General features: G+C 41.9%; 1 protein-coding gene across 2 annotated transcripts in view; it reads left to right on the forward strand.

The window, feature by feature from the left end:
• Nucleotides 1-27,848, forward strand: part of Enpp6 (ectonucleotide pyrophosphatase/phosphodiesterase 6) — a 99,053-nt gene that overhangs the window by 37,902 nt on the left and 33,303 nt on the right. For both annotated transcript variants that reach the window (XM_028857672.2, XM_037211731.1), the window contains exons 2-3: nucleotides 465-644; nucleotides 24,642-24,753. In XM_028857672.2, coding sequence (XP_028713505.1) covers nucleotides 465-644; nucleotides 24,642-24,753 — 292 coding nt within the window. The remainder of the gene's footprint in view (nucleotides 1-464; nucleotides 645-24,641; nucleotides 24,754-27,848) is intronic.

Below are 27,848 nucleotides of genomic sequence, written 5' to 3' on the forward strand. Positions count from 1 at the left end.
GCTCACAGAGGACCAGAGGTCAAAGGATAACTTGAGAGAACCAGTTCTCTTCTTCCACTATGTAGGTTCTGGGAATCAAACTCAGCTTCTCAAGCTTGGTGACCAGCTTGTTTACATACTAAACCATCTCCCTGGTCTCCTCAATGCAACTTAAAACAGAGCTTTTGGAAAGGCTTAGCTTCGTGCAAAGGATCCCACTCTCAATCAGCTATTAGATATCTGTTTTATTTTTGAGACAGGGACTCATCACACTGCTGTGGCTGATCAGGAACCTGGTGTGTAGACCTGGCTGGCCTTGAACCCAATGGTGCCTATCTTGTTTGTCCCCATGGCATCATCTAAGAAAAGGACAAGTTGTGGAACTTTCTCTCTTTCCTAAATGAACATGAGAAGCTCTTGCAATCGGATTAAACAAAGTTTAAAAACAAAGAATAAAGTAACCATGTGTTCCCTCATCCCCACAGGCCGCCATTGTGAGGTCCACCAGATGATCGGGAACCACATGTGGGATTCCAGAACCAACAAGTCCTTCGACATTGGGGTCAACCAAGACAGCCTTTTGCCACTCTGGTGGAATGGGTCGGAACCGTTGTGGATCACTCTGATGAAGGCCAGGAGGAAGGTCTACATGTATTACTGGCCAGGTGAGTGTGCTGACCTCCAGGCCCCTCCCATTTTCCAAATCTCAAACACCATGAAGTCTGCCCAAGAAAATAAAGCAGAGTCCTTTGAAGACCAAGCCCTGGTTGAAATATGGGATTTTTACTTAATAACTATGTTCTAAGGGTACATTAAAAATTTTAGGAATTTTTAAAATTTAACTTAAATTTTCTTAAAGGTATATATTTTATATTGCATGAATTCCCTCCTCTGTCCCTCACTACCCACTATATTACCCTCTCTCTACCCCATTACCTCTCCCCTCTAACACTAATCTCCTTTGTCCCCTAGATAGTTTTACTTTTATTTAATGTATATAAACATGGCTTTCAGTGACTATAAAAAGCAGGGACCGCAAATGAGAGAAAACATACAATCTCCGTCTTTCTGAGGCTGGCTTACTTTGCTTAGTACATTTGTCTTCCGTTGCATCCATTTTACCACAGATGACATAGAAACCACCATGTATCTATGCTGCCTTTTCCTTAGTTCCTTACTTTCCTCTGCTGCTGCACACCCAGGCTGGTTCTATAACTTAACTCTTGTGAATCACACCCCATTGAACTGATATGCATGTGTTTCTGGGATAAGACTCAGAAGTCTTTGGATCAACGCTCAGGAGTGGTGCAGCTCTGTCCTCTGGAAGCTTGATCTCTAGCTTGTTGGGAAGGCTCCGTACTCATTTCCGTGGGGGATTAGATGAGATTACATGCCTGCCAGCAGAGAACGAGGATTCCCTTTTATGCACACCTCTGCGAGCATTTATTTGTTCTTTGTTTTTTTAGCGACTACTATTCTGACTGAGATATGATGGAATTTCAGTACATTTTTAATTTACATTTCTTTGATAGCTAATGAGGCTGATTCCCCCGCCCCCTGCATTTGTATTTTTCTTTTATGAGCTATATGTTAATGTCACTATCCCATTTATTAACTGGGTTGCTTGTTTTCTTGTTGCTTTATTTTTTTTTTTTTGAGTTCTTTGTATATCCTGGATAGTAATCCTCTACTAGATACATCAATGACAAAGAATTTCTAGTGACACATCTTGAAAATTCCATGCTTCAGCTTTATAGCATCCACAGGTACAATGTCATTTCCTGGTCCCCTATTGCGGTGTCGTACGCTTGAATTTCATGTGCAACATTTTCAATATAGAAGAGAAATCAATTTCAGTGTGCTCATTGACTTTTACAAAGGAGCTGAATACCATTTCTAGACACTTTTTTAGAAAGAATGTTTTTATATATTCTTTGAGAATTTCATCCAACATATCTTGAATTTCCATGCACCTTTAATTTTACTCACAGCATTGAAAATGGAAAATCAAAGCACTCTCAACTGTTTGGTAATGAATTAGATGACACCTCTTACTGTTGACTCCTTTTGATACACCTAGATAATTGGGAAGCAAAACTATTTTACTGTAACGAAGTAAGTAATGCTACAACCTGTCTTGGCTACTGGGAAAGCCAGTGGGTACGGTCATCCTGTCCACTGAATCATTAAGAATGAGGAGATTGGGGGGCAGCCAAAGGCATTTGCCACCAAACTAGAAGACCTGCATTCAAGCTCCAGAACCCACATGTTGGAAGGAGAGAACAGACTCCAGCGAGTTGTTTACACATGCACATGTTTGTGGGTGCACACACACACTAAACATAGGTAAAAGTATGAGGGGATTCAATGCTGACACAAGAATCACTCTGCTACAGTGGCTTCATTATTTCGGCAGGTGACATGCACTATGTTTTTTTCCAAGCACATGGCTATGGCACTTTCCCCCAAGGCTATAAGATTGATTCTTATCATCATGGAACCAGCTATTGGTAAAAGCCTAAAGGAAATGCAGGAATAAATGAACAGTAGGCTGGTGGGAGGCAGAGAAAAGCAGCAGAGATCTCACTGACTTGGGCTGGGGTGGTGGGGGACGGGGGGTGGAGAGCAGGAACAGATGAGAGAATTGTGAAAGCGCAGTGGATTATGGGAGAGGGCTGCTGACAGGCGTGGGGGACAGTGGAGGGAAAAATGACTAATCCCGAGCTGAGTCACAGATGGCCTGCACCGAGGGTGTGGGCTTTCTACGGGAGTTGGGTGGATGCTGTCTGGAGGTGGCCGCGTGGAGAGATGCTCAGGGCGCGCTGCAGATCTCAAAGGATCACAGGACACAGCAGATGGAGAGTGCAGAAGGCAGCCCACCCCACTGCTGAGCTGTGATGCAACCTTGTGAGTTGTCACAGAGCAGGGACAAGCATCCACAGGGAGGCTCACAAAGGCCAGACGCACAGCGTTGCGTCCCAATTGGGCCGAAGAACTAACTGGCTTATTCCACCAACAGGGATAAATTCAGAGGGACACCAGGGATTCTGTGCCTAAACCATCAGTCACCTAGGCTGACATGAGATGCTTTGGATCAAGGGAGGAAGAATCAGTTATGCTTGATCTCACTGTGACCAAATATATCTGACAGAAATTACTTAAGAGAACAAGGGTTTTCTTTGACTCCTGGTTTCAACGATTGAAGTCCATGGTCACTCGGCACCATGCACTTGAGTAGAACATTATGGCTGATGGAGCCCATGGCAGAGAACAGCCATGTACATCACATAGACCAGGGATCAGACAGCAAGACTAGAACCAGGACCAGACTGTAACTGTCAAAAGCCAACTCCTAGGACCTACAACTGTCAGCTAGGTCCTATCTCCTAAAGGTTCTGCAGCATCCCCAAATAGTGCCATGGGAACAAGCATCCAAAGGATGAATCTATGGGGAACATTTGTGGCTCAAACCATAACATAAAAGTTTAAGGGTACTCCTTTATCTAAAATAGAGACCCAACTGAGGCTGTGAAGACTGTTGTTAGATTAAAGAAGTATAGGCCAATCTAGGGAGACTTGTCTAAAGGGTCAAGTTCAGATTTAAGCCGGTTATGCTGAGGTCTAAAACAGAAAAGAACACTTTGCGTAACATTAAAGGTTACTTTTAGAAACATTATTATCAATGGATACAAGAGGTTGCATGCATAGGCACAGAAGGATTATGACAACTGACTTGTCACTGGCCTAAGGACCACCAAGACGAATATTGCCACAATACAGCGTAGCCACCTTCCACGGTGGTATCTGATTGACTTTGTTGTTTGTATTGTGGACCTTAAATAATTAGCGTTTTGAAAGGCACCACCTGAACAATTGTCACCCCCGACACACACCAACCACATCCACACGCCTCGTTTGCACGCAGCCCCATCAATGGTGGGAGGTGTAGCCAGAGAAGCCAGCGTCATGGCAAGCTGGCAGGAAATCCGAAAGTGGTCATATTCTAAAGCTCTTACCATAGTCTTACAGGGCACTGTTTCTCTTTCATCTGGGAGAATCTTAATTTATATGTCACTGAATATGTGGTGAATCTCAAAGGTATTTCCCTATGCAATATCGTATTCCTCCTCCAGAACAGCTCTTTATGGGTAAGAAGGGATAATCACGCCTTACAAGCCATAGTTCAGCAGCTAATAGACACAGTGAAACTGCCTGGTTAGCAGTTATGGAATTAACAGTGAGAAGAAAAGAGACTAAAAAGAGCTTTCCTCAGTGACCCACATGGAGGTTAGCCAAAGATCTGGATCGAAGCCTTTGTATAAATGAGACGAAAAGTCTGTTGTTTCTTAGACAACGTCTAGTCCTTCGAAACTGAGTACCCCACTGAGGTTTTTCTGAGTACAGGCTGCCCAGTCCAGGCTGTAATACCCCAGCCCCCTTCATCCCTGCCAATAAAGGGCTGAGGGAGTCATGGTCACGGTTGTCCATTCTCTCTCCTCCCTGGTGCCTTCCAGCCTCAGACAGAGACCTAACGAGTGCTCATTTGTCTCCACATGATGAAGTGAAGCGCCACGGGTGTCTTCTAAACATGCCTGGATTTTTATTGTTCTCCTTCTGCCTTCTATTCCCTTTTCCACTTCTGATGGGACATTGTACAGACTTCTTGGTGAGGCCTGGACAGTCTTCATTGCTTCGGGGAGCTGTGTTATGACACTTTGAGTCTTGCCATTAAGTCAGTGTTTAGAAGAATAACTTAGACATGGCAGGAGTTCAAGCCTTCCTGTCAGGTAGATAAAGCAACTGGGTGAAAAATGGAGTGACGGGGAAGAGTCCACCCTCCCTCAGCCCCAATCTTAAGACATTTAATATTTGTCACCAGAGCCTTCAAAGCTCTGCCCACTGGTGCCACACAGTTATACAAGAGGAAACCAGTCTCGGGAAAGAGTTCCAGGCTGAAATAAGCCAGAAATAGTACAACAGGGACCCACCCACCGGTGCTCCAAGACGGTTAAGAACTAATTACATGTTGGTTACAAACTTCACGTTTTGATGTCAAGGACATCTTATTTTGAAGGACAGAAAGAATCTTCAATTGATACTGAAGAACAACTCAAAGGTAGACGGCTGGCTGTCCTGAGGAAGAAGTCAGAGAATTGGGGCAGGTGATAAGGTTGTATATGGAAGAACATTTGAGCTCTTCATATCACAAGTCCTACCTTACGGTGGCAACAGGTTTTAAGTTTATTCTTTAGTTGCCTATTAAGGGTTGGCGTTTCAGTTCTGTGTCCCTTCATTATGGACTTTGCTGTTAATTTTCAACAGCCTACTGCCAAGAAGACTTGACCAAAACCACCCATTTACCCTAGGATGATGTTGGGTGTGCCTTGGCTCAATGCCACTCCCTCTTCCTGTTCTGTTCAAGTGTTTTGGCCAATAAGCTACTTTCTATGTAGAAAAACACACATGGCTACCAGCCTTCTCTCCCTCTCTTTCTAGAAAAGTGCTTCAGGCAGCTTCTACTCCACTCAGATCCAGTTTGGGCAGTTATAATCATAGTGGTTTCATTTGAATTAGCAAGAGGAACATGCTAGATGTTGGTCAAGAGTTACGGGTTACCTACAGTACCTTCATCTACCCTGCCATGGTGCCACAGTGATACCTTTTTGTCAAGTTCACCTTAGATGCATGTCACTTGGGCACAGGCCAAATTAGAAGCCAAGCATCCGTCACAAAAAAAAAAAAAGTGTAAGCCAACATTATAGCTCCACCATTGCCTCCGTGTACACTACACCAAACATCTAGATAAAAAATGCCATTATTTTTATCAGAAAGAAAAACAATGCTCTGTAAGACTACATATTTGACACACAAAAATCTTGATCACTAGATTTCCCAATACAGTCACCAGTTGGGCATTAGTCTTTGTGATGAATGTCATTTTAGAACTGGAAAAGGCCTTGGTCTGTACTTTGTTGGCTCCATCACTTGGTAACTATGGACTTCTTTTGGAATCTGATGAAAACTACAATTTTGAGGATTGAGGGTATAAATAAGCAAGTGGCAAAGAACATCTTTGATATGTGCCAGGCTCTAGGTTTAATCTCCATAACCTCGAAAAGAAAGAAAGAAAGAAAGAAAGAAAGAAAGAAAGAAAGAAAGAAAGAAAGAAAGAAAGAAAGAAAGAAAGAAAAAACGAGGGAGGGAGGGAGGGAGGGAGGAAGGGAGGGAGGAAGGAAGAAGGAAGGAAGGAAGGAAGGAAGGAAGGAAGGGAGGAAGGAGGAAGGAAGGAAGGAGGAGGAAGGAAGAAGGAAGGAAGGAAGGAAGGAAGGAAGGAAGGAAGGAAGGAAGGAGGGAAGGGAAAGGAAGGGAAAGGAAGGGAAGGGAAGAAGAAAAAAGGCAGACAGTCTCCTTTCCTAGAAACATCTATCTAGATCTGGTGAGGTAACTCAAGCCTGGGGACCTGAGTTCATATAAAGGTGAGAGGAGGGAATCAGCCCTTCAAAGTAGCTTTAGATATTTGTGTTATTTTCCATATTTATGCCTTGGTGCACTCCCACTCTCTCTCTCTTTATAATAATAACTACATTTTAAATATATATATGTATATGTAAACATACTGCGTTTATAATTATTGATCATGTAGTACACGAGAACGCAGCAGAATTGCAAGTAGTTTTCGATGCAGTAGCATGTACATACCTGTGGTATAAAATGGATTTTATTTGTTATATAAGCATGGCAAAAGTCCATCAAAGTATCCAATGCAGGCTAGGCTCTGTCACTAATCTTTCTGGCAAGGGTAGGCTTGGAGCAAAACTCTGTTAGACTCCAGGCTGGTATCACATTGCGTCATCCTTTGACAGGAAGTTTGCAAACTCCCCAGCACTGATGTTGATGGTTTGTGTCAGGAAAAAAGAAAGATTGCAGATTCCCCATTCCAAGTATGAGACTGTCTCCATAAGTGATCCTCTAGAGCATTCTACAGGACTCCTAAGCATTGGCCATTTCTACTTCGGAGACCTCACAGTAACACTTCCTGGCACTGCTTGGCTCACAGATGCCTGTCTTCCAACCCTTAACATTTTCACAGTTGTCCAACCACATCCAGTAAGATGGTAGCTTGGCCAAAAGAGCTTATAGTCTCTCTGCTGCATCTTTTATGTTCAGCAGAAAGTCTTAAAGAGAATTCCAGGGCTGAACTTCCTTTATCACAAACCATGGCAAAGCTCTTCTTTTATAAAGCATCTCTAACGGGTGTGACTTGTGGCTATAGAATGAGCTCCGAGAAGACAGCCGGGAACTAAAATGGACACAGGTCCTCACTTATGACCCCCTGCCATGAGCTTACTCTCCAGAAGATGAGAGAGGATGGTTCTGTAATACGTAAACATATGAGAAGCACAATTATGAAAGGTGTAACGCTGACAAGTATATTGTCCATCTAGTAAGGGATAAGGCATCCTCTGAGAAGGTTATCAAAGGAGTCCCTGGAGAAAGAGATAAGTTCACAGGAAAACAAGACAAGTAAGGAGAAGGAATCAGGGTGCTAGCAGGAAGGGGCACACACATTGAAGGAAGAGCATGCCTTCAGGTATGTTTCAAGAGACTGAGAGAGGGGAAGCTAGATGTGATATGGATGAGGCAAGCAGAAGCCTAGGCTCAGAACGTTATTCCACATCTCAAAGTACAGGATGGAATGGAGATGTTAGAGAGAATGGATGAGTGGAGATAGACAATGCAGGAAATTATTGTATAGACTTAGAGGAGAGATGATCACAGCTTGGACTATAGACTTGGTATTGAAGGCACTGCTGCTTGGGAGACATATTTACAAATTAAATGCTAAGACTTAATAGTGGATTGGATTTGGGGTTGAGGCATCAGTCAGTGATAAGCGTGACACTAAGTTCCTGGCTTATAGAACTATCTGGATGGCGATTCTCTACTGAAATTAAAAGACTAAAGCTTGGAGGCAGAGGAGCATTGCCTCTAAGTCTACTCTGAGAGGTCAATTGGCAGGTTTGTAGCTCAGGAAGAGAGTTGGGGATCCCTTTGTTGGTGTGGTAGAGGTCAGTTAAGCTCTGAGTATAAAGACATCACCCAGCGAAAGACTAAAGCAGTTCAGATTGTTCCAACTAATTTCAAACATGGCCCTGAGAAAATTTCATTCTTAGTGAACCAGAAAGAGGAAGGTGAGCCCAAAAGAAAAACAAAAGGGATGTGTAGCTTGAGAAACAAGAGGAGAGGACAGAGTCAGGAAAAGAATAGTAGAGGGAAGAATGATGCCATTCTCATCCGGTAGGATTGGGACAGTTTCCCTGAGCAGGTGACACCAAATGAAATGTCTTTACAGACACGTGTACAAAGACCAAATGGGCAGGATGACTTCAAGAGAGCAGTGGGCATCACTGCCGTTTTAGGTCATTGAACTTTATAGGGATTGCAAACAGAACATGCAATTAACTCCCGAGACATCATTGGTAGACTCCGAATTTCATAGCTGTTAAATTTCTCCAACATACCCAGATTAGATTAAAGCAATTACAGTTGTTCCAACTAATTTCTAAATATTCTAAACATTTTTTCAACATCATTAGTCACCTTCCAGGAACATGTACATATTTACACTGTATTGGGCATTACCTGTGATCTGTAGATGATGGCAAGCTCACAGAAAGTGAATATAGGTTAAATGTGTGTAACTCACCACTTTTGGTAGGGACCAAAGCAAGTAGTGTGCTATCCTGTACCAGGCTTTTTCTTTTGAGCCACCAACCAGCTCTCAAATCATGACACAGAGACTTATTAGTTTTGAATGCTCGGCCTAACTTAGGCACATTTCCGGCTAGCTCTTATAACCTAACCTGTTTCTCTTCATCTGTGTTTTACTCAGGGCTTATTACCTTTCTTCCTTCTGTATATCTTACTTTTACTGCTTCTCTATGTCTGGTTGGCTTCTTGCCCTGGGTGTGACCTTTGTTCTCTCCTCCTTCTTCTCTCATTCTTCTTCTCTGGAGCCTAGATTTCTCCTCCTATTTATTCTCTCTGTTCGCCAGCCCCGCCTATCCTTACTTTGCCTTGCTATTGGCCATTCAGCTCTTTATTAGACCAATCAGGTGCCTTAGGCAGGCAAGGTGAAACAAATGCAACACATCTTTACACCATTAAACAAATGCAGCAGAAACAAATGTAGCACACCTTTACACAGATAAAGTAGTATTCTGCAGCAGAAACAAATGTACCACATCTTTGCCTAGTTAAAATAGTATTCTATACCATTATCCTAAAGGGAACTGGAACTTATTTCCTATGGAAACTCAGGGATAATTGTTCAAAAGCTGATTTGATCTAATTTGTGTATTGAGCAAATTATTTTCAGTCAAATTGCTTTTCTCTAAATTTATTTCAACTAAAGTATATGTCACTCTATATACTGTTGAGTGACTCACTTGGCCTCTAGGGACCTACAGTGAGGAATGCCTCCATGTATTGGAGGACATCTACCAGAGATCTTCCATTTGCGCTCACCACCCTTGTCACAGCTATGCCTTAGGGGTTTGCATGTTGGAAATGCAGGGGATAGCTTGGAATGACTTGGTAAAACGTATCTCTAAAAAAGACGTTCGGAGTCACTTGGGTATACTATTCATTAATGTCCCCATTCCATGACTACTTTCTTGTGTGATCTGTATTCCTGTTGCATGGAATACAGACTGGTTGTGCTATATAGCCCTGCTACCAAGCAGCTTAGAGTCTGATGATATCACCAGGTATGCAAAAAGTAATCACTCCACACAGCATGATCACAGCCAGCACTCAGACAACCTCTCTCTGCTGCCCCAGCACCTTTTGCTCACACCTAATCTGACCAGGAGGTTTCAAGCACAGTTGAAGCTGCAGTATCCCGGGCCATATAATACTCAATCACCCTTGTGCTGGTCTGAGTTGGAGGAGGAGCTAGCACGGGGATTACAGGCTTTGAGATTGACCGAGAAAGGAATGCGTGTGCTGTAAGACCAGGCATCATCCTCAGAGCTTGATGGCTTCTTCCCAGACTTGTGTCTGGGTTCCAGGCATCCTGCCAGCCTGTGAATTTGTGAGTTCGAGGTTCATTCTCACCTCGATTTCATCTGGCTCAGACCAGATGCTGATGCTATGTTGGGGCTCAGGAACACAGTAGGTCTGCTGCCCCATCTTCATGGGTATCCAAGAAAAGGTGCTGGACTGCTGTGAGCATCCAGCTCCCTTGGGTGCTCCAGTAATAATTCCTCTTCTTGGAAGGGTCTCTGTAAAGGACTCTAGGGAAATGTTTCCTTGTCCACCTCGCTCCCTAGCTCAGGGAATAGCCAAGAGAATCGATACTCAGAGAACATACAACCAGGAAGCAAGCAAGTCAAACCATCATCCATCCTATTTGGTTCCAAATCCTTTGCAAATTGCCCTGAGCTGGTACCTGACAGGACACAGACTGAATTGGGAGCGATGGGAAGGAATCTCTCAGCAGGGGCCAGAGATCCAGGAACCCAAATGAGTTGTGCAAGAAAATGCTTCACTGGTATGTTTTATTCTTTTTTTTTTTTTTAATTTATTTATTGTGTATACAGTGTTCTGCCTGCATGTATGCCTGCAGGCCAGAAGAGGGCACCAGATCTCAATACAGGTGGTTGTGAGCCACCATGTGGGTACTGGGAATTGAACTCAGGTCCTCTGAAAGAGCAGTCAGTGCACTTAACCGCTGAGCCATCTCTCTAGCCTGGTATGTTTTGTTTTATTCTAAGTAAGTCCTGCCTTCTCTCTTTCAGGGTTTCCATAGGGAAGGAGACTTTGGTTGGGATCGCCACATAGTGCAGGAAGTCCACATGGCTTCCCTGGTGGGGAGGAGTCCCATAGACCTTTCACAGTCCTGTGAGTGAGATATCCTTGACGCAACTACCTCAGACAGGAAGATGTTTCTAGTATACGCCAAGGGGCCTTCAGGAACTATGACTCTCATAGACGCCACTCTATCTTCATCTTGTTCCCCTTGGGAGGAGGATAGTCCCTGACCCTGGTCTAGAGGACATTTTTCCTGATCTAAAGCCAACTCTGACCTGCTTAGCCTAGTAAGCAGAGCCTTGGCCCTGTGGAGCATGCTTACCCTCTCACCCTGGCTTCCTGTTAGTCACTTTTTATGCTCAACTGGGCACTTCTTGTCAAGCCCCTGGACTCAAGTGTCACAGATGAGCTGCTTCTCATCTGGTTTGTCCTCCTCAGCCTGCTCTCACTTTGTACACAAGGCCAGTCTTCTATGGCACAGCCAACCTCCTTTCCCCTGACATCAGAAGAGACCTACAATAGTACTTGGGCCTTCTGGGACCAGGCCAGCCCTGGGGAAAGGGTCTCTGAGATCAAAGGCCATGCTTCCCTCCAAAGACTTGTTCCCACAAGCTCCTGTACCTCAGATGTATTTTCCTGGAAAAGGTTGCGTGTTTCTATGAGAGTTAATTGGCTTAGCTGCTTTAATAAGCTCTCTTGAGACATGTATTCAACAGTTGCACACCTGTCTCACATCACATAAAATGCAGCTCACAGGAGTTATTGTTACAAGATGTGTCAAAGTTGGCAAGCGGGAACGCCACTTGGAAGGCGAGACCTGTGCTCTAGGAAGCTGGGAGAAATGTGATGTTTATGGTCTCGGGTTGGTGGTCCTTGGAGAGAGTTGCCAGGAAGTCAGGCGCATTGAAGAAAACAGTGCGTGCGATGGAAAAAGCACCAGAACTAGGGGATCAGATGGTTGGCCCCCCAGAGAGGCATGGGGACATTCACTTCTGTCTGAGGGTTTTGTTTTCACAGCTAGGAAAGAACAGGGTTTGAGGGAAGCCTATTGGGTAGTGCTTTGAAATTTTTCCTTCCACAAGGATGCTGCGTCTACATGACGCGTCATCCACGCTGGATTTGCAGATTTGTTTGGGATAGTTTATTGGGGACGATGAGGTCTTGTCGTGAAAAAAAAATAAGTATATTAAAATAATCTTCTGATAGGTGAAAGATGAGAAAAACTGCCTTAAAATGTTTAGGACAAAAGTGCGCAAATATAGTGGTGGCCCTCGGTAGTTGTTCCTACTATTTATTTTCTTATCAGAACACTCAGTAGTAGTAACTACTTAGCAAGAAACTAGGTCTAATAAGAACAAGAGTAGGTCTTGATAGTTGTACTTTAATTAAGGACAATTCCCCTCAAAGTTCACCAGTAATAGTGAGGAAAAGGATGGAAGAAAAGGAGAGCTCATGTCCTCAAGGTTTTCATGAAAACAAAAACTGACTTCCAGACCATGCCTTGGCCATGACTTTCCCTGCAGACCCCTGAGGCAACAGTCCAAGACTTCACACTTCTCTCAGACCTACTTGGGTGACCTGTAGTGACCTCAGTGGACCAAATTTCATGTTCTCTGAGTAACCACGAAGCAGGCCTGGAGGTAGCAGCCTGGAAGTTGAGAAATACTCGCCCACACTCACAGATCCCAGAGTGAGCCTGTGGCAGATCCAGAAGGAGTCCACGGACTCCTGATTAGAGAGCTATCCACACAACACCCTCTTCCAGTCTGCTGATTCCTATCAAAGACCAAAGAGAACAAAACAAAGCACCCACACAAATCCACCTAGCAGTAATTAACTCTGCTCTCTCCGAAACCACCGGTTTCATTTACACCCTGTTCCATTACACGGCCATTGTCTTTTGCTCACTGGCTTTCCTTTGTTAGCCGTTTATTCATTCATGGCTTTGAGCATGCCCAGTAAGGTGCAATGTTTTTCCTTTTGAGGGCTCATCCAGGCAAGACCATGGTAGACTGACAGAGAAGAAGGATTTCCTTGCCCCAGACTTGTCTAGTTGACTACTTACCCGGTCCATTTTGTGAGGCATGTGGAGGTAGACGGCTTTCATCCAAACTGATGGCACCCTCGGGATTGCATTCAGAACATTATTCATTTGGGGTAGGACTTCTTGCTCCGTTGTCTGGATCTCCGACCTTGAATGATAATGCTCCATTGGCCCTGTGGGGATGGTTATTTCTCTCTGCTGTGCTTACAGAACTTGGGTTGTGAATGACCTCAAGGTGGACTGTCAGTCATAACCCATTTCTCATCACCAGCTCCCAACACCACTTCCTGTTCTGTTGTTTTCTGGACATTACACTTTGGTACTATGACTTCCTTTCCTACTTCTGAGCTCTTCAAACTGGGTTTCCAAGCAACTCCAAGAACAAGACTAGTTTTGATGAAGTATTTTATAGAGCCCCCTCTAAGTTTTATATTTGGTATTAAAATTATTCTGATTGGTATAAGCCTTTTTCTTACCTTACATAAGAAAGAATATCTCTTACCCAGAATCTCGCTAAGGCAGTGCATAAAAACTTCCAGTACCAAACAGATACACGGCTCAAATACTGGCGTATTTGGAAAGTTATGAAAAAATAAGTAGTTGCTACTACTTGCTCTTCAAGTTATTTAAGAAAAACTGAATTGAATTGTCAACTGAAATACTGTTTCAAGGTTTATGCTAGATCACATTTTGATATTTAAAAAAGTAAATTACATTGGCACTAATGAATACTAGTTCCAGCCATGGATTTGTGTGAACAACTTTCTTAGCACTCAGACTAAACAAGGAGAAGCTGTATTGGTTCCGAACTCGTCTCATTCGAGAGATTAGTCATTTTCAGCCATGGATATATATTAGCTTTTAAAAGCTTCTTTGTTCCTTGAACTAAGAAATGTCTTTATAATAAAATGTCATGTTCTTAATATTTGAAAACTGTTAGAATTTGAACATGGTACAAAGACATACTAAGTAGTTTGGAAACATTTTTTTTTTCTCTAGGCATAACTAGATACGGCGACAGCTGATGTATCTGTGCTCATGTAGTAGATTGGACACACACATCAAGACCTGAGAGGGAGGATTTTTAATTGCTCTGAAGAGACACCATGGCCACAGCAACTCTTCTAAAGGAACCCATTTAATGGGGGCTAACTTACAGTTTCCGAGGGTTAGTTCATTATCATCACAGCAGGACATGGTGCTGAGAGCCATTTCTCCAGCCCAAATGCTCTTGGGTGTTGATCTCTGTTGTAGCTCCACTTTGGAAGAGCATTTCCAGAATTTTAGGTTGATGATTGCCCCATCGTTTTGAGGCTGCCGTCCCACTCTCTCCCTGCGTGCCAACACTTCTGGACTGTCTCTCTGATAGTACTTTGTTTGAGCAGTGGTCTCTGGCCAATGTTAAGCTTTCCTCATCGTCTTTAGTTTTCAACAGTTCTGGAGCTCATCTCTTCTTTCTTCTCATTCCCGACACAGCACTCTCTCTGTGTGGTGCTGGGAATCGAATACAGGGCCCTCCTGGATTCTAGTGCTTTCCCACGCACTATGGTTCCTTATTTGTACTTTGTTTTGAAATAGGATCTGGCTGAATTGCCCAGGTTGGCCTCAAACTCCCTAGGTAGCCTGGGATGGCTACTGTTAAATATCAGTTTATCGTAACTCAGAATCATCTGGGAAGAGTCTTAATGAGGAATTATTTGTATTGATTTGGCTTTGGGGAATGCATCCCTGTGAGGATTGAGGGCAGGGGCGACACACCCTGAATATGGGTGGCACCATTTCATGGGCTGGGCCCTGAGCTAAGCAAGAGTGGGGAAGGTTGGCATGCTTGTATTCTCTCTCTCATCTTGACTGTGGATGGACTAGCTGCTTTGAGTTCCTCCCTTGACTCCCTCTCATGGATTGACTCTATTGGAATTGTCTCCATCCCCTCCCTCACCCCAATATGTTGCTTTTGGTTGTGGTAGTTTATCATAGAAACAGAAATGAAAGTACAACATAGCCCAAACAGGCCTTCAACTTGTGATCCTCCTGCTTCAACTTCCTGAACGGCTGGCTGGGATGATAGTCATAGCCCTTCTACAATATGTGTTTAGGGTCACTTGTTAGTTTAAAGTTTTTCTTAATCATATTCTCTCAAATATCACTTCTTTCCCATTCTGTCTCTATTTTCCTATACATTATCACTATGTGTCCTTTACATTATTTTCTGTCTTTCTGCCTTTTGCCTCTCCACATTTGACTTCGATGACTATCTTCAATCCTAGAATTATCTTTTTTAAAAAACGATTCTAGTGTACTAGAGAACTTCCATTTTGTTCTTTGTACAATGGTTCTTTTGAAGTGCATGACTCGTATCTGGGTTGCTTGTAGAGTTCAGTCTGTTGTCTAATTTATTCCTCTTGTTTTGGGAATGGTGGTCAACACTTATTTTCTTATATTTTTATTGAATGTTGCATACTGTGTATGAAAACTTACAGATATCATATGATGTTCTGTATGTTATGCTCTTCTGGAAAGCGTGCACCACTACTTATGGATGTCTCTTAGACCATCCCATCCATAGTATAAAGAGGGAGAAAGATTATTCAAAACTCAATTTCGTGTTTATGAAGACTTTCACCTTTGTTTATTTCTACCTAATTCTTATTCCTCAGATGATGTCCTTTATTGAAATCTTAGGATGCCTGCTGGGTCTTATCTTGGTGGATATTGTCTTAGTGTTTCTGTTGCTCTAAAGAGACACTATGACCATGGCAACTCTTATAAAGGAAAAACATTTAATTAGTGTACAGGTAGATATGATGCTGGAGAAGGAGCTGAGAGTTCTACATCTTGATCCATAGGCAACAGGAAATGAACTGTGTTCCACACTGGGTATCGCTTGAGTGTAGGAAATCTCAAAGCCTATCCTCACAGAGACACATTTCCTCTAACAAGGCCACATCTACTCCAATAAAGTCACACCTTCTAATAGTGCCACTCTCTATGGGAATGATTTTCTTTCAAATCACCACAGTCCACTCCCTGACCCCCATAGGCTTGTAGCCATAAATGCGTTCAGTCCAACTTCAAAAGCTCCCATAGTCTATAACAGTTTCAAACTTATTTATAAGTCTAAAGTCCCAAGTTTTTTTCTGAGATTTATGCAATCTCTTAACTGTAATCCCATGTAAAATCAAAATAAAAAAGCAGATCACATACATACAACATATAATGGCACAGGACATACATTACCATTCCAAAATGGAGGAAAGAGAGCAAAGTAAGGAAATACTGGGCCAAAGAAAGACCAAAAACCATCTGGGCAAACTCCAAACTCTGCCTCTCCATGTCTGATATCAAAGTGCTCTTCAAATCTTCAACTCCTTTTATCTTTGTTGACTGCAATACTCTTCTTTCTCTTGGATTGGTTCCATTCCCTCTTAGCAGCTCTCCTCAGTGGAAACACATGGCTCTGGCATCTCTAGCATCTTGGGGTCTCCAAGGCAATCCAGTCTTCAACTTCACACAATGGTCTAGAAGTCTTTCTCATCCTCGGGAGTTCCTTTGTGGTAGGCAGGCCTGTTCTTGCCTCAGAGTCTTCCTTTGGGAGAAGGGCTGCAGATGGCTGTTCAGTTCATCTGCCAGTGCTGCTACTGGGGTAGATCCACCCTCATTCTCAGGCCTTTAACGTTTTAGTTACTCAAAGTCCAGTGCAGTTTTCAGCCCCTCTGGTCCCTCCCTCGTGGAGGCTCTCCATAGGAGAGGCGCGCTTCCCAAACAAAACCAACACTTCCAGGATAAACTCTAAACCCTCTTTCTTTGCAAAATTCCTCATTTCACTTTGCTCTTTCAGCCAGACATATGTGTGTGTGTCATCACCGCTTTGACAGCAGCTATAGGATGGTTATTAGGCCCCAGCCCCACATGGTGCAGGCTAGTGTGACCACAGCAGGACACATGAGGTAGTGGCTGCTATGGGGGGAGAGAAGGGGAGCATCCACTCGAAACTTTAACAGAATTTATTCCTGGTTAACGACACACACTAAAATGGAACATGGCTAATTTTAAAAAGAAATAACAAATCCCAATGTTGATAGGAGTGGAACAATGTTATCCCAGGAAGTGCTGATGGGAGCGGAGCCATACCATAATACTCAATCCTGACAGTTCTGTTCATGACATATTCTGACAGGAACGCTCCCCTAAATGAACCAGAAAGCATATGTGAAAATATTTATGTCCGCATAATCCGCAATTTAAAAACTGGCAACAAACGAGTATTCAGCAGCTGGAGAATGGATAAATACAGCAGCCACATAATGGAACTTTGGTGTTCTCACTGGTATATTAGAAAAAAGTTGGAAAGTTATCACTAAAACATCAATATTTGTTTTTTTAGGACAGACACTTCTTTTACAAAAGTGAGTTCAATTTGAATGAGCCATATGAAAATATTTAGGATATCTAAATCCCCTTTATATCACCAATTAGGAAGTGTGTTATAAATAATAGAGAACAGACTAAGAGTGGGCAGCAAAGGGACTTGTTTGGACCACATGAGAAGTATTGCATGTGGGTTCAGATGCTTGTCAGTGCCATTTTCAAAGTGCATGCCCTGGGACTTTCCGCTTTGCTTTAGTATATTGACTTTGGAATCTTCTTCCTTCTTACGTCATTATTTTCAAGATGGCTGCCATGAGTCCAGGATTCTATCTTCACAACCTACACTCCATGCCAGAAGAAGGGGCTGGCCCCTGCAGTAACTCTTTACCTTTCATAAGGAAGCAAAGCTCCCCACCTCATGCTCCTCAGTAGACCTCCAAGTCAGGGCTGGGTCACATGACCACCCCCTCCTGAAGAGGCAGCTGCTGAGAGCTTTCCTCCTAGAGTAAAAGATGGGCTGAGAGGAGGGAAGTTCCACTTGATTTCAGTTTGGATCTTTACAAAAAATGATTTATCAAGGCAGCCACAAAGATGTGTTCTTGTAGCCATTGTATGATGTTTATTTCTCTTCTTTTGCTAGACATAAATATGCTTTCAGGCTTTATGACTTCATATTCTTACAATATGTTCCTAGAAGTGATTTGTTAAGCAGAGCAGGACTATAGTAAACATGGTCAGAATGTTGCTTTATAACCTTTCCCTCAGTGGATGGAAGTGACTGAAGACTCCATTCTGAGATATAAGCTTTATAGAGCATTCCTTCCCACTATTTTAGCTACTTGTCAACTGCTATATGAAAGCATTAGTTGCAAAAGTCAAGAAAGAAATTATTATTGAGTTTTAATATATACAGCATCTGTGAGCTAAAAATCTCATGATGTCTTATTTTGTCCCTCTCAGGATAAGCATTGCCCCATTGCCTAAGTGTATTCACCCAGCCAGTTACCCACTAGATAATCACTTGGAAGCCATCTTGGTTACTGGATGGACTGTTGAAGTATCTCAGTGCTTGTAATCATGTAACTCTTATTTTACTTAATAAAGAAGCCAAAGCATAAGAGTGGTGGTGTGAGATATAGGGAGAAGGAAAGCTAGGAAGTACTTCCTTTAAATGAGAAGGGTACTCTGTGTAAGTAAATTTGTTGCAACTCTATGGGTTTGGTCCCAGGTTTTGGCACCAAAATGTGTGTTTTGCAACTCTGGGGAAAGGTATTCTGACTACTTGGGGAATCAGGCAACACCTTGAGCTGCTTAGGACAGCTCTGATGGCTGGAGCTGCAAAGAAACAGCTTAACCCTGGAGGATGAGGTATCCTGGATACCTTGAGCTGCTCACAACAACTCTACTCTAGAGGTGTACTGGACACTTGGAGCTGCTTAGGACAGCTCTGATGCCTGGAGCTGCAAAGAGACACCTCAGCCCTGGAAGGGAAGTTTTTCTGACTGCTCCAGAGAGTCAGGCCTAGAACTGCTTCAGCAGGGAAGGGGATCCTGACTGTTTGGGAAAGTCAGGCCTGGAACTGCCAGGAGCTCTGCAGGGAAGGGTATTCTGAATGTTCAGGAGAGTCAGGCTATACCTGGTGTGATGGGGTATGATCTCCCCACAGGAAATAGCAATCCTGCTCCTCTCCCGGAGAGCTGCTACAGATGGGCTTTACTCAGCCCCCACTTAAGGGGGCTTCCTAGCAGAGCTCTGCTTCTCTGGACTAAGATGTTGCTTCTTTTGCTTTACTCTGCAAAGGGGGAACCCCCTGCAAAAATTTAGCAATCTCCTCTGGCTCTGGAGAAAAGTGTTACTTTTTCAGCTCTTTCAGTCAGTTGGCCAGGGGCAGAGTGGGTTTCTTTAGCCAGCCTCTTTTACTATAGGATATTGTTTTAATTGTTCCATTTTATTATTGTTTTTTAATCTCTTATCATGACTAATTTAGAGATTAAATGTCATAAGCCTATCTATCTGTCATCTATCTATCAATCAATCAGTCAGTCTATTGATCTATCTATCTATCTATCTATCTATCTTCATCATCTATCTAATCTATCTACAGTACAACTGAAGACAGAATGTATCTTGAGGAATGTGGTGTTAGGCAATCTTGTTATATGAACATTATACAGTGCATTAACACAAACTAAGGTGGCTGACAACATCACTAGACAATATAATCTGGCATTCGTGGCCCATTGTTAATTTTACATAAAGGTTTACATAAAGGTTTCTATGCTTTCTGTCGTTTCTGGTATCTACAGAGGTCTGGTTTCCTCTGGATAAGAGGATGTTATTATTAGAACTGTTCCAAGACAGGTCATAACCCATAGTGAACAGTAATGTAAACTTGTGGTTTGCTAATCAACTTTTAAAAAATACTCATAGAGGTTAGAACAGAATAAAATAAGTATTTGTGCCCAGTGCTCACAGTTTGGTGACACTTTTGTTTCTACTGTGAATGTTCATAATACTGTACTATGTCATAGAGTAAAATATTTTATAACTGTACATGTGTGTGATGGGCATGTGTGTATGCATATGTATCTGGAAGCTGGAGACTGACATCATGAATCTTCCTCAATTGCTCTCTACTCTATTCTTTTAGGCAGGGTCTCTCAGTTGGACCTGAAGCTCACCATTAATGTTAGTTAATCTAGCCAGCTTACTCCAGGACTTCCTTGTCTCCACTTCTAGTTACCTGAATTAAAGGCAGGATATCATGACCATCTGGTAGTTGTGTACACTAGGGATTGTGTGGCCAGAATTTTAATCACTGATCCATCTCTCGACCCTGCAAAAAGTTTAGTAAAGACTGTCATACAGACGCTCTTGGTCATACCTCTTGATTCCTAAATTTATTTCTATTTTTTATTTGATGAAAAGCATGTTCAGAGCAATAAATTATAGCAGTGAGAGAAATATTCTTGTTTTTCTTCTGGCCTAAGTGAAAATGTGTCCCTTGAAGTTGTGAAGTATAGAATTTTCACTGTTGTTAATAACTAGCCTGTCAACGAAGTTTTCATTTCCTCTGTACATTGATTTACATAACAGTTTTCTTTTAAATTTGTAAGTGGTTAGGTTTATTTTTAGTTAGCTATTATGATTAAATTTCTAATGTTGTTACCTGTGTTCAGGTTGTATGCATCATGTTTGGAACTTTTCTGCTTTTTGGGAACCATTGAGACTTTATTTATGGACCAGAATATGATTTGTTTGCCTAACAATTGTGTTTAAAATTTTACATCCTATGCTCATAGGATTAAAAGGATTCAAATCTATTTAGTTCATTCCATTAATATTAACACCCAACTTCTCCATATATCTCTATTTATTAATTCTGTTTGTTTATTTGTTGTTTGTTTACATCTTTGATAGAGGGCCTCATGTAACTCAGGCTAACCACAAACGTTGTATAGCCAATTGCCAAACTGGATTTAACTCCTGATGCTCCTGTTCAGTCTTCCAAGTAATAGGATTGCAGACTGAATCATCATGGCAGACTATTCATTGTATCTTGAACTAATTTCCATTAAGGTCAAAGTCTTGTACATACATTACTAAGAATCCTTTGTGTGTGCATGTACATGACACATGAGCAATAATCTAAACACATAAATGTCTATGTGGAGTCATGGCTTCTTCTGGCTTTTCATACCTTTCATGTTTGTTTGAAAACTAAAATCCTTGATTTTGTCCTTTTTTGTCATTATTGCTGCTTGAATCCTCCCTCTTTTTTTTTTTTTTACTTTTACGAACTTTAATATTTAGTTTAAAATCTGATGCTTTATTTTTCTTCTTTTAGTGATTTAGTAGTTATTCATCCAACACCCCTTTGCATGTCCATATCTTTTAAAGCAATGTCTAGCGTGAGATGTATCATAATTCATCTTCTGCTTTATCTGTAACCAAAACACTTTCCTTCATTCCCTGGCACTCTCCCCAGTTTTTGTTGATATTCTGAGTTTTAGATTTAGATTATCATATTTAAACATTTTAAATATACATCTCATTTCAAATAAAGGACTTTCACATAGGTAATATTCTTCTTGGAATTCATTATAATTTACTATTCCATGGTTTAGCGCTTCGTTAGCTTATGGCTCTGTAACCAGGACCCATGATTTCTGAGGGTTCAGTTCATGGCCTCTTGGTTCCATGCTCTTTGGAACAGTGGGGCGAGGGTCAGAAGATGTGGCAGAAAAGCATCTCAACTCTTGGCAACTGAAAGCAGAGGGATCAGAAGGAGCAGAGACAAGAGACTCCTAACAACCTGCCCTCAGTGACCTTCTTCTTCTAGACTCACTGTCTAGAAGTTCTAGAACCTTTCAAACAGTTCCTAACTCCTCCAACAATTCATAAGCCTTCATGGGGATACTTGACATCTAACCCATCCCACCAAGAAACAATCTGATAAACTGGCCATATCATTGTCCTCCCCTATGTTGTAAGAACTGCCCATCCCTGTAACACATCGTTCTCTGCCTGCCAGCCAGCTCCTAAATAACAACATGGAGATTTATTATTAATTATGAAAGCCTGGACTTAGCTTAGGCTAGTTTTTAACTAGCTCTTATAACTTAAAATGACCCATTTCTTTAATATTTGTTCTGTCACACACCATCCATCTTGCTTCTCAGTGTCTCCTGGCATCCCCTGTGCTCCTAGATTCATCTCCTACTTCCCCTGGAAGTGTCGCCTATATCTCCTGCCTAGCTATTGGCTGATCAGCTCTTTATGAAACCAATCACAGCAATATATATTCACATAGTGCACAAATATTCCATAACACATCCCATTATCATTTGTTGTTCTACAGAATTCTGTTTTATCTGATGTGTGATCACATGGCACTCAGTGTAGAGTCGGTGCACTTCAGTGGAATTTATCTGTAGTCCCCTATCACTCCCAAAGACTTTTGTAAGATGCAACCATGGTCCTCAACTAAGAAATATCCATTACAGGAATGTGTGTGTGTGTGTGTGTGTGTGTGTGTGTGTGTGTGTGTGTGCTTCATCCTGTTATATTTCACAGATACTGCACTTTTGTGGAAACTAATCCATTGACCATTTTCTAAAACTTTGTGTGATTGTGATCATTTTCAGAAATATAGAATTTTAAACTAAAAGTTATATATGGTATATCTTTTATAAACAATGCTACATGACATTTAATTATAGTATGATGCATATGCAAATTTTATAGGCATAAAAAATCCCAAAATGCACATGTCTTGCCTTATTGTGACATTTTCTTTATTACAATGCCTGGAACTAAACTTACAATATATCTGGGATATACTTATATAATTTTTAAGATTAAAAAAATTAATATTGTGATAATATCTCCACTTTCCTACATATTGCCTGTACTTATTACAGAAGTCTAGATATAATTAACCAGAAAAAAAAAACCCAGCTTGTATCCTATTTTAACTTAGGTCAAGAGTTAATTTCTCAGGTGAAGGATATTACTACATCAGTGTTAAGCCCAGATTAATTTTATTCAAATGAAAGTATCAAGAGAACACATGCTTGATAATTTTAGCAAATATACTTATTGTTGATTATACAACAACAACAGAAAAAAAAACTGTGGTTTGTACTAACCTGTCAGGAACAAAAATCATGCATTTGTTCATCTATAAGAGAATGATCAAAGTCTCATTACTTCAAAATTCCCACTCCCACATACTGGAAATGTGAAAAGCAGCCACCTGGCCACATTGCAGATAGAGGTTAAACTCTGAAAGGGCACATGTTGTCTGCTGTGTTTCTGGCACTAAGAAAGGGGTACATACAGAATAAAAGGCTTTGAGACAACAATCAAAATTTACAAGTAACTGTTGAGAGACAAAACACAGGTATTCAAGGTAATAGGCGGTCAGTATTCCCCTTGCATTTCTTAGTATTCTAGAAACTGTGAGCAGATTCATTCCTAAACTACACCTTTATTTATTTATTTATTTATTTATTTATTTATTTATTTCTATCTATCTATCTATCTATTTATTTATTTATTTATTATTTATTTATCTTCTTAGTAAGCATGTCCAGGAAAGGAGAACTGCTTACCTCTTGGCCTCCCTGAACCCAAGATCTCAGGCAGACAGACAGGGTCTCGCACAGACTATTTCAATCAAATGATGATATGCTAATGAGGGGAGTCTTCCTAGGAGCTGCTCTGCTACCTTTTGCATCACCTGGAGCCACCTGGCAGACGTACTCAAAAGTGCCTGCCAACCTGTTTCCTGGCAGACTTTTTCCTCCCCTGCATTCTACGTCTCCCACTTTCACTCACTTCCACTCAGAAATCATTTTCCGGGAGCTGCAAGCTAGAGCCACATCTGGTGTGCTGATTCTCCTGGTCTGGCATTCCACGGTGCTTAACTGCTTAGAAGTCCTCTGAACTCTGGCTCACACTGCTTTCTTTGCCTTGGTACCCACCCTACCCCCACTCCTCCCTCCAGCTCCCATCACCTTGGCTGTGTCTCTAACACCAAGTCGGGGACAGGGATGCAAGCAGTACTTTAAAGAGAAACATAATGCTCCTTCCTGAGTTCCAACACCACCCAGGAAGTGGGCACCTCACTTCAGACCTCACACAGCACACTGTTGTTCTCTTTCTCATAAGACTAGACTCTGGACTGCTTGGAGAAGGAGACCCTGGCTGATTCATTTTTGTTTCCTCTGCCTGAACAGGGCCACTAGTTCATAGCAAACGCCAATAAATATTTGCTCAACAAATGTAAACTGAGTCTGGCTCACCCCTCTGCTGCTCTGTGTTCTGATATTCTGATTAAGTGTCCCTTCCTGAAGACAACTACTTCTGCTGGTCTAAGAGTCTGGGATAGAAACTTGAGCAGATTCATACCCAGCTTCTGACTCTTTTATTTATTGCATTTTGGGAGATGGAAGGCCAGCTCAGAGCTCTTGCTTTAACTCAGTGAAATTGGCTTGCTGTTACCATTCTATATTCCAGTTAGTCTTTATAACTGGATAGGGAAATGTTTCTTTTATAATTATCTGGCTACAAGGTACTATTCGACATAAGTCTCTTGAATAGGCAAGGGGACTTTAGACTAGACGATGGTAGCTATGGAAAATCTAGAGAAAAAATTTGAGATATTTTGGTATACTAATAAATATATGTTTTGTTTCTATTGTCCAATTTGTAGCCATCATGGGACTTCAGTATTACATTGGAATGGCATTAAGAAACTACTCTACTGAAGCAAAAATATAATGAAATGTGCTACCTACCAGGAATAAATTATTTTAGTTTATGAAAATTTACAAAAATATTTTGACTGATGTTTGTTTTATGGAATAGGTTCATAGCCCTACTTCAAGTGTTAGAGACAATAACTATTTTCCATATCTTTTCTTGTTAGGCTGTGAAGTGGAGATTCTTGGTGTCAGACCAACTTACTGCCTAGAATATAAAACCGTCCCAACAGATATCAATTTTGCCGATGCAATCAGTGGTGCTCTTGACTCATTAAAGTAAGTGTCCCAGATCTTCAGCCATAACGGTGTTCTTCCTTGTTTTTTTCTTTTAACAAACAGATTGTGTGTGTGTGTGTGTGTGTGTGTGTGTGTGTGTGTGTGTGTGTTTGCGCACACAGTGGATGTAGGTGTTTGCAGAGAAGAGTTAGGTCCTGTGTAACTGGAGTTACAGGCAGTTGTGAGTCCCCCGACATGGGCACTGGGAACCAAACTCTGGTCCTCCGAAAGAGCAGCAAGCACGCTTGACCACTAGGCAATCTCTCTATTTCCTCTGCCTTCTTGGATGAACAGCAAGTCCTACAATGGTCTGAGAGAGCTGGACCTAGGTATAATAATATCTCAGCGAATTGTATGTAGTGATTCTTAGGTGAGACCAGTGGATTGTAACTGTGAACAGCAGCACTGTTTGCAAATGGTGAATGGGATGCTAGCAATCCCCAGGACTCGAGGACCTTCTTCTTCTGTTGTTAGACTCTCGAGAAACCACATAAGTTCCAGAATTTTCATACTGATGATTTACTGAGCAGGTATATTTCAAAGACATCAGGGAGTATTTGCATTAAGGAAGGATCTGTGACCAGATGTGTTTGGGGAAATGGCCTTTTCAACACTCTTGTTTGAGATGTACAAAGCACGTTGCGTATTAGAACAAGGAATGGTTTTGGTTTTGCTTAGTTGTTTTTTGTTTGTTTGTTTGTTTTTCCCTTGCACATGAACAATGACACAGTGTGAAACACGCAAGATTTAGTTCCCCTCCCCTGAATAACACATAGGTCTGTCAGGGAACTGATTACCAAGTCAAAGATAAAGCCTTAATTCAACTGGAAGCAGTCAGGTCACCAAGATAGGGGGCCAGCTAGGAGTATGCTTTAGAAATCAGGAGCGAGGAGGTGTTGGGGGCTCCCATTTCTAGACCTGGACTTGAGGTTTTTTGAGGTCATTTTGGCTGCTGAATGGGTTTTCTAGGGGGAGTCCGAGCAGAAGACACAGATAGAATCGGAGTTTATAGATTGGGGCAGGACCTTCATCATTCCAAAAGATCATGGTTTCCAGCCAGGAAGTGAATGGTCATCCTTCCTAAATCCAGTTCATGAATCACCGGCACCAAACGGTGATGCCTGGCTATGATTGAGATTGTCTCTCACACAGATGACCAACTATGTATTACATTCTAAGCTGTCTCAGGTACAGAGATGAGCAACTGGGTGAGGTTACCTCCTAGTTACTCAAGTATCTACTTAGTTGTGGAATCTTCCTCATGGTGTAAGATTACCTCAGTACAAAGGTGACTGATCATGGATGCCACACTTTCACTTCCTTTTCTGCCCCAACCAACCTTCGAAGTAAATGGTTGCCGCTCCCACAGGATTATCAAAGGAGAAAACAGGACCCCATCCCATGCTGATGTTCTGACCATTCTCCCTGTGGGAAATCGATAGAGAGGGGTCTTTAGGTCACAAAATGCTTTAGCATGATTGACATGCTAAAGAGAAAACGGCTTCAAAATATTAACCATCAAGAAGAAACAAACTTACTCATGTCATTTGTTCCTGGCGGCATTTAGGGGGGCAGAGTTCACATGAGCAAATGTTCTTCGTACAGTTTATATATTGTGTGTGTCGTGTGTGTTAGATGATGCTGCCTGCTACTTCATCTGCCTTTTTTATTTCTTGCCCACAAGAGCTAGAGAGCCATGTGCATGCAGAGCTGGTATATTGTGTTGCTGTCCGGTTAATGCAAAGCAGACTGCCACAGCACACAGGGCAGAGGAACAGTGCCGGAACTTGAGAATTCCTCTACGTCTCCTCATTCTTACTTCCAATGTATTCCAGACCCAAGTGCTAAGCCATCCCTATATCCTTCTGCCATGGCAGATAGGAGAGTCTGGGTTGTAATTGTCACATAAATACCTCCAAGTAGTCGGACAGTCTGCTTATCAGTGTGTTTGCGTATCTCCCGTATTTATCTCGTGTTTGGAACTGAATGGACTGGACTCTCTTTGTACCCCACCCAGAGATCACAGCGAAAGAGCAAGGAATACTATGAGAGCTCCAGGCTAGTGATCATCAATTTAAGCAGACATTCTTGTTTTCACAACACCAGAATGCTGGAGCAATGAAAATTGGGTTCTATTTCCTTTAGAGAAGTATTGGCTTTGTGGGTTTTTGGTTTTGTTTTGTTTTGTTTTGTTTTGTTTTTTGTTTTGTTTTGTTTTGTTTTTTGCCTTTTGTTTTTCTTTGTCAAGCAACAGAACAAAGGTAATAGGACCCTGGGAGATGCATCTTTATCTTGGAAACAGGGAAGATTTTCTGATTGTTGCTATAGTTCCTGGGGGATAGGGGTAAGATATGTGTTTATATTTGGCAAAAGGGTTGTACTCCTCTAGAGAGAAAAGGCCACAAAGAGCTGCAAGTCCACAGAGTTGGCCTCAGACTAGGCTTCCATATGTTATGGTCTGGTGCTCCACATTGCCCAACTCAATACCATTCATGTGGCGGGTAGTCTAGGTGCATGGTCTTGAACTCTGTAGACCAGTGTTTTTCAACCTTCCTAATGCTGCAACCCTTTAATACAGCTCCTTATGTTGTGGTGACCTCCAACCATAAAATTATTTTCATTGCTACTTCATAACTGTAACTTTGCTACTGTAATGAGTCATAATGTAAATATATGATATGCAACTCTTGAAGAGGTTATGACCCACAGGTTGAGAACTGCTTCCATTCACATGGTCTGCAATCTGGATGATACTCTGGATTTTGACAGTATAGACCAGGCAAGATTGAACAAGGCTAATGCTCTTGGGGTTGGGAGGCAGGGTCTTCATACTGCCAAAGTTAACCAGGCAGCTAGAAACAACCTCTTTACATAGTAGATAGAAAGATCATTTCTTTTCTTTTTTTTTTTTTGTTTTTTTTTGTTTTTTTGTTTTTAGACAGGTTTCTCTGTGTCTTTGTGCTTTCTGGAGCTCAGGTAGCAGCTGCTCGAACACAGCGATCGCCTGCTCTGCTCCGAGTGCTGATTAGGCGTGCGCACCACGCCAGCTAGAAGATCATTTCTAAGTGATCAGTCTTTCTGTTTACGGACTGACA

This window comes from Peromyscus leucopus, chromosome 17 (genome assembly GCF_004664715.2).
Source record: "Peromyscus leucopus breed LL Stock chromosome 17, UCI_PerLeu_2.1, whole genome shotgun sequence".
NCBI classification, from domain to species: Eukaryota; Metazoa; Chordata; class Mammalia; order Rodentia; family Cricetidae; genus Peromyscus; species Peromyscus leucopus.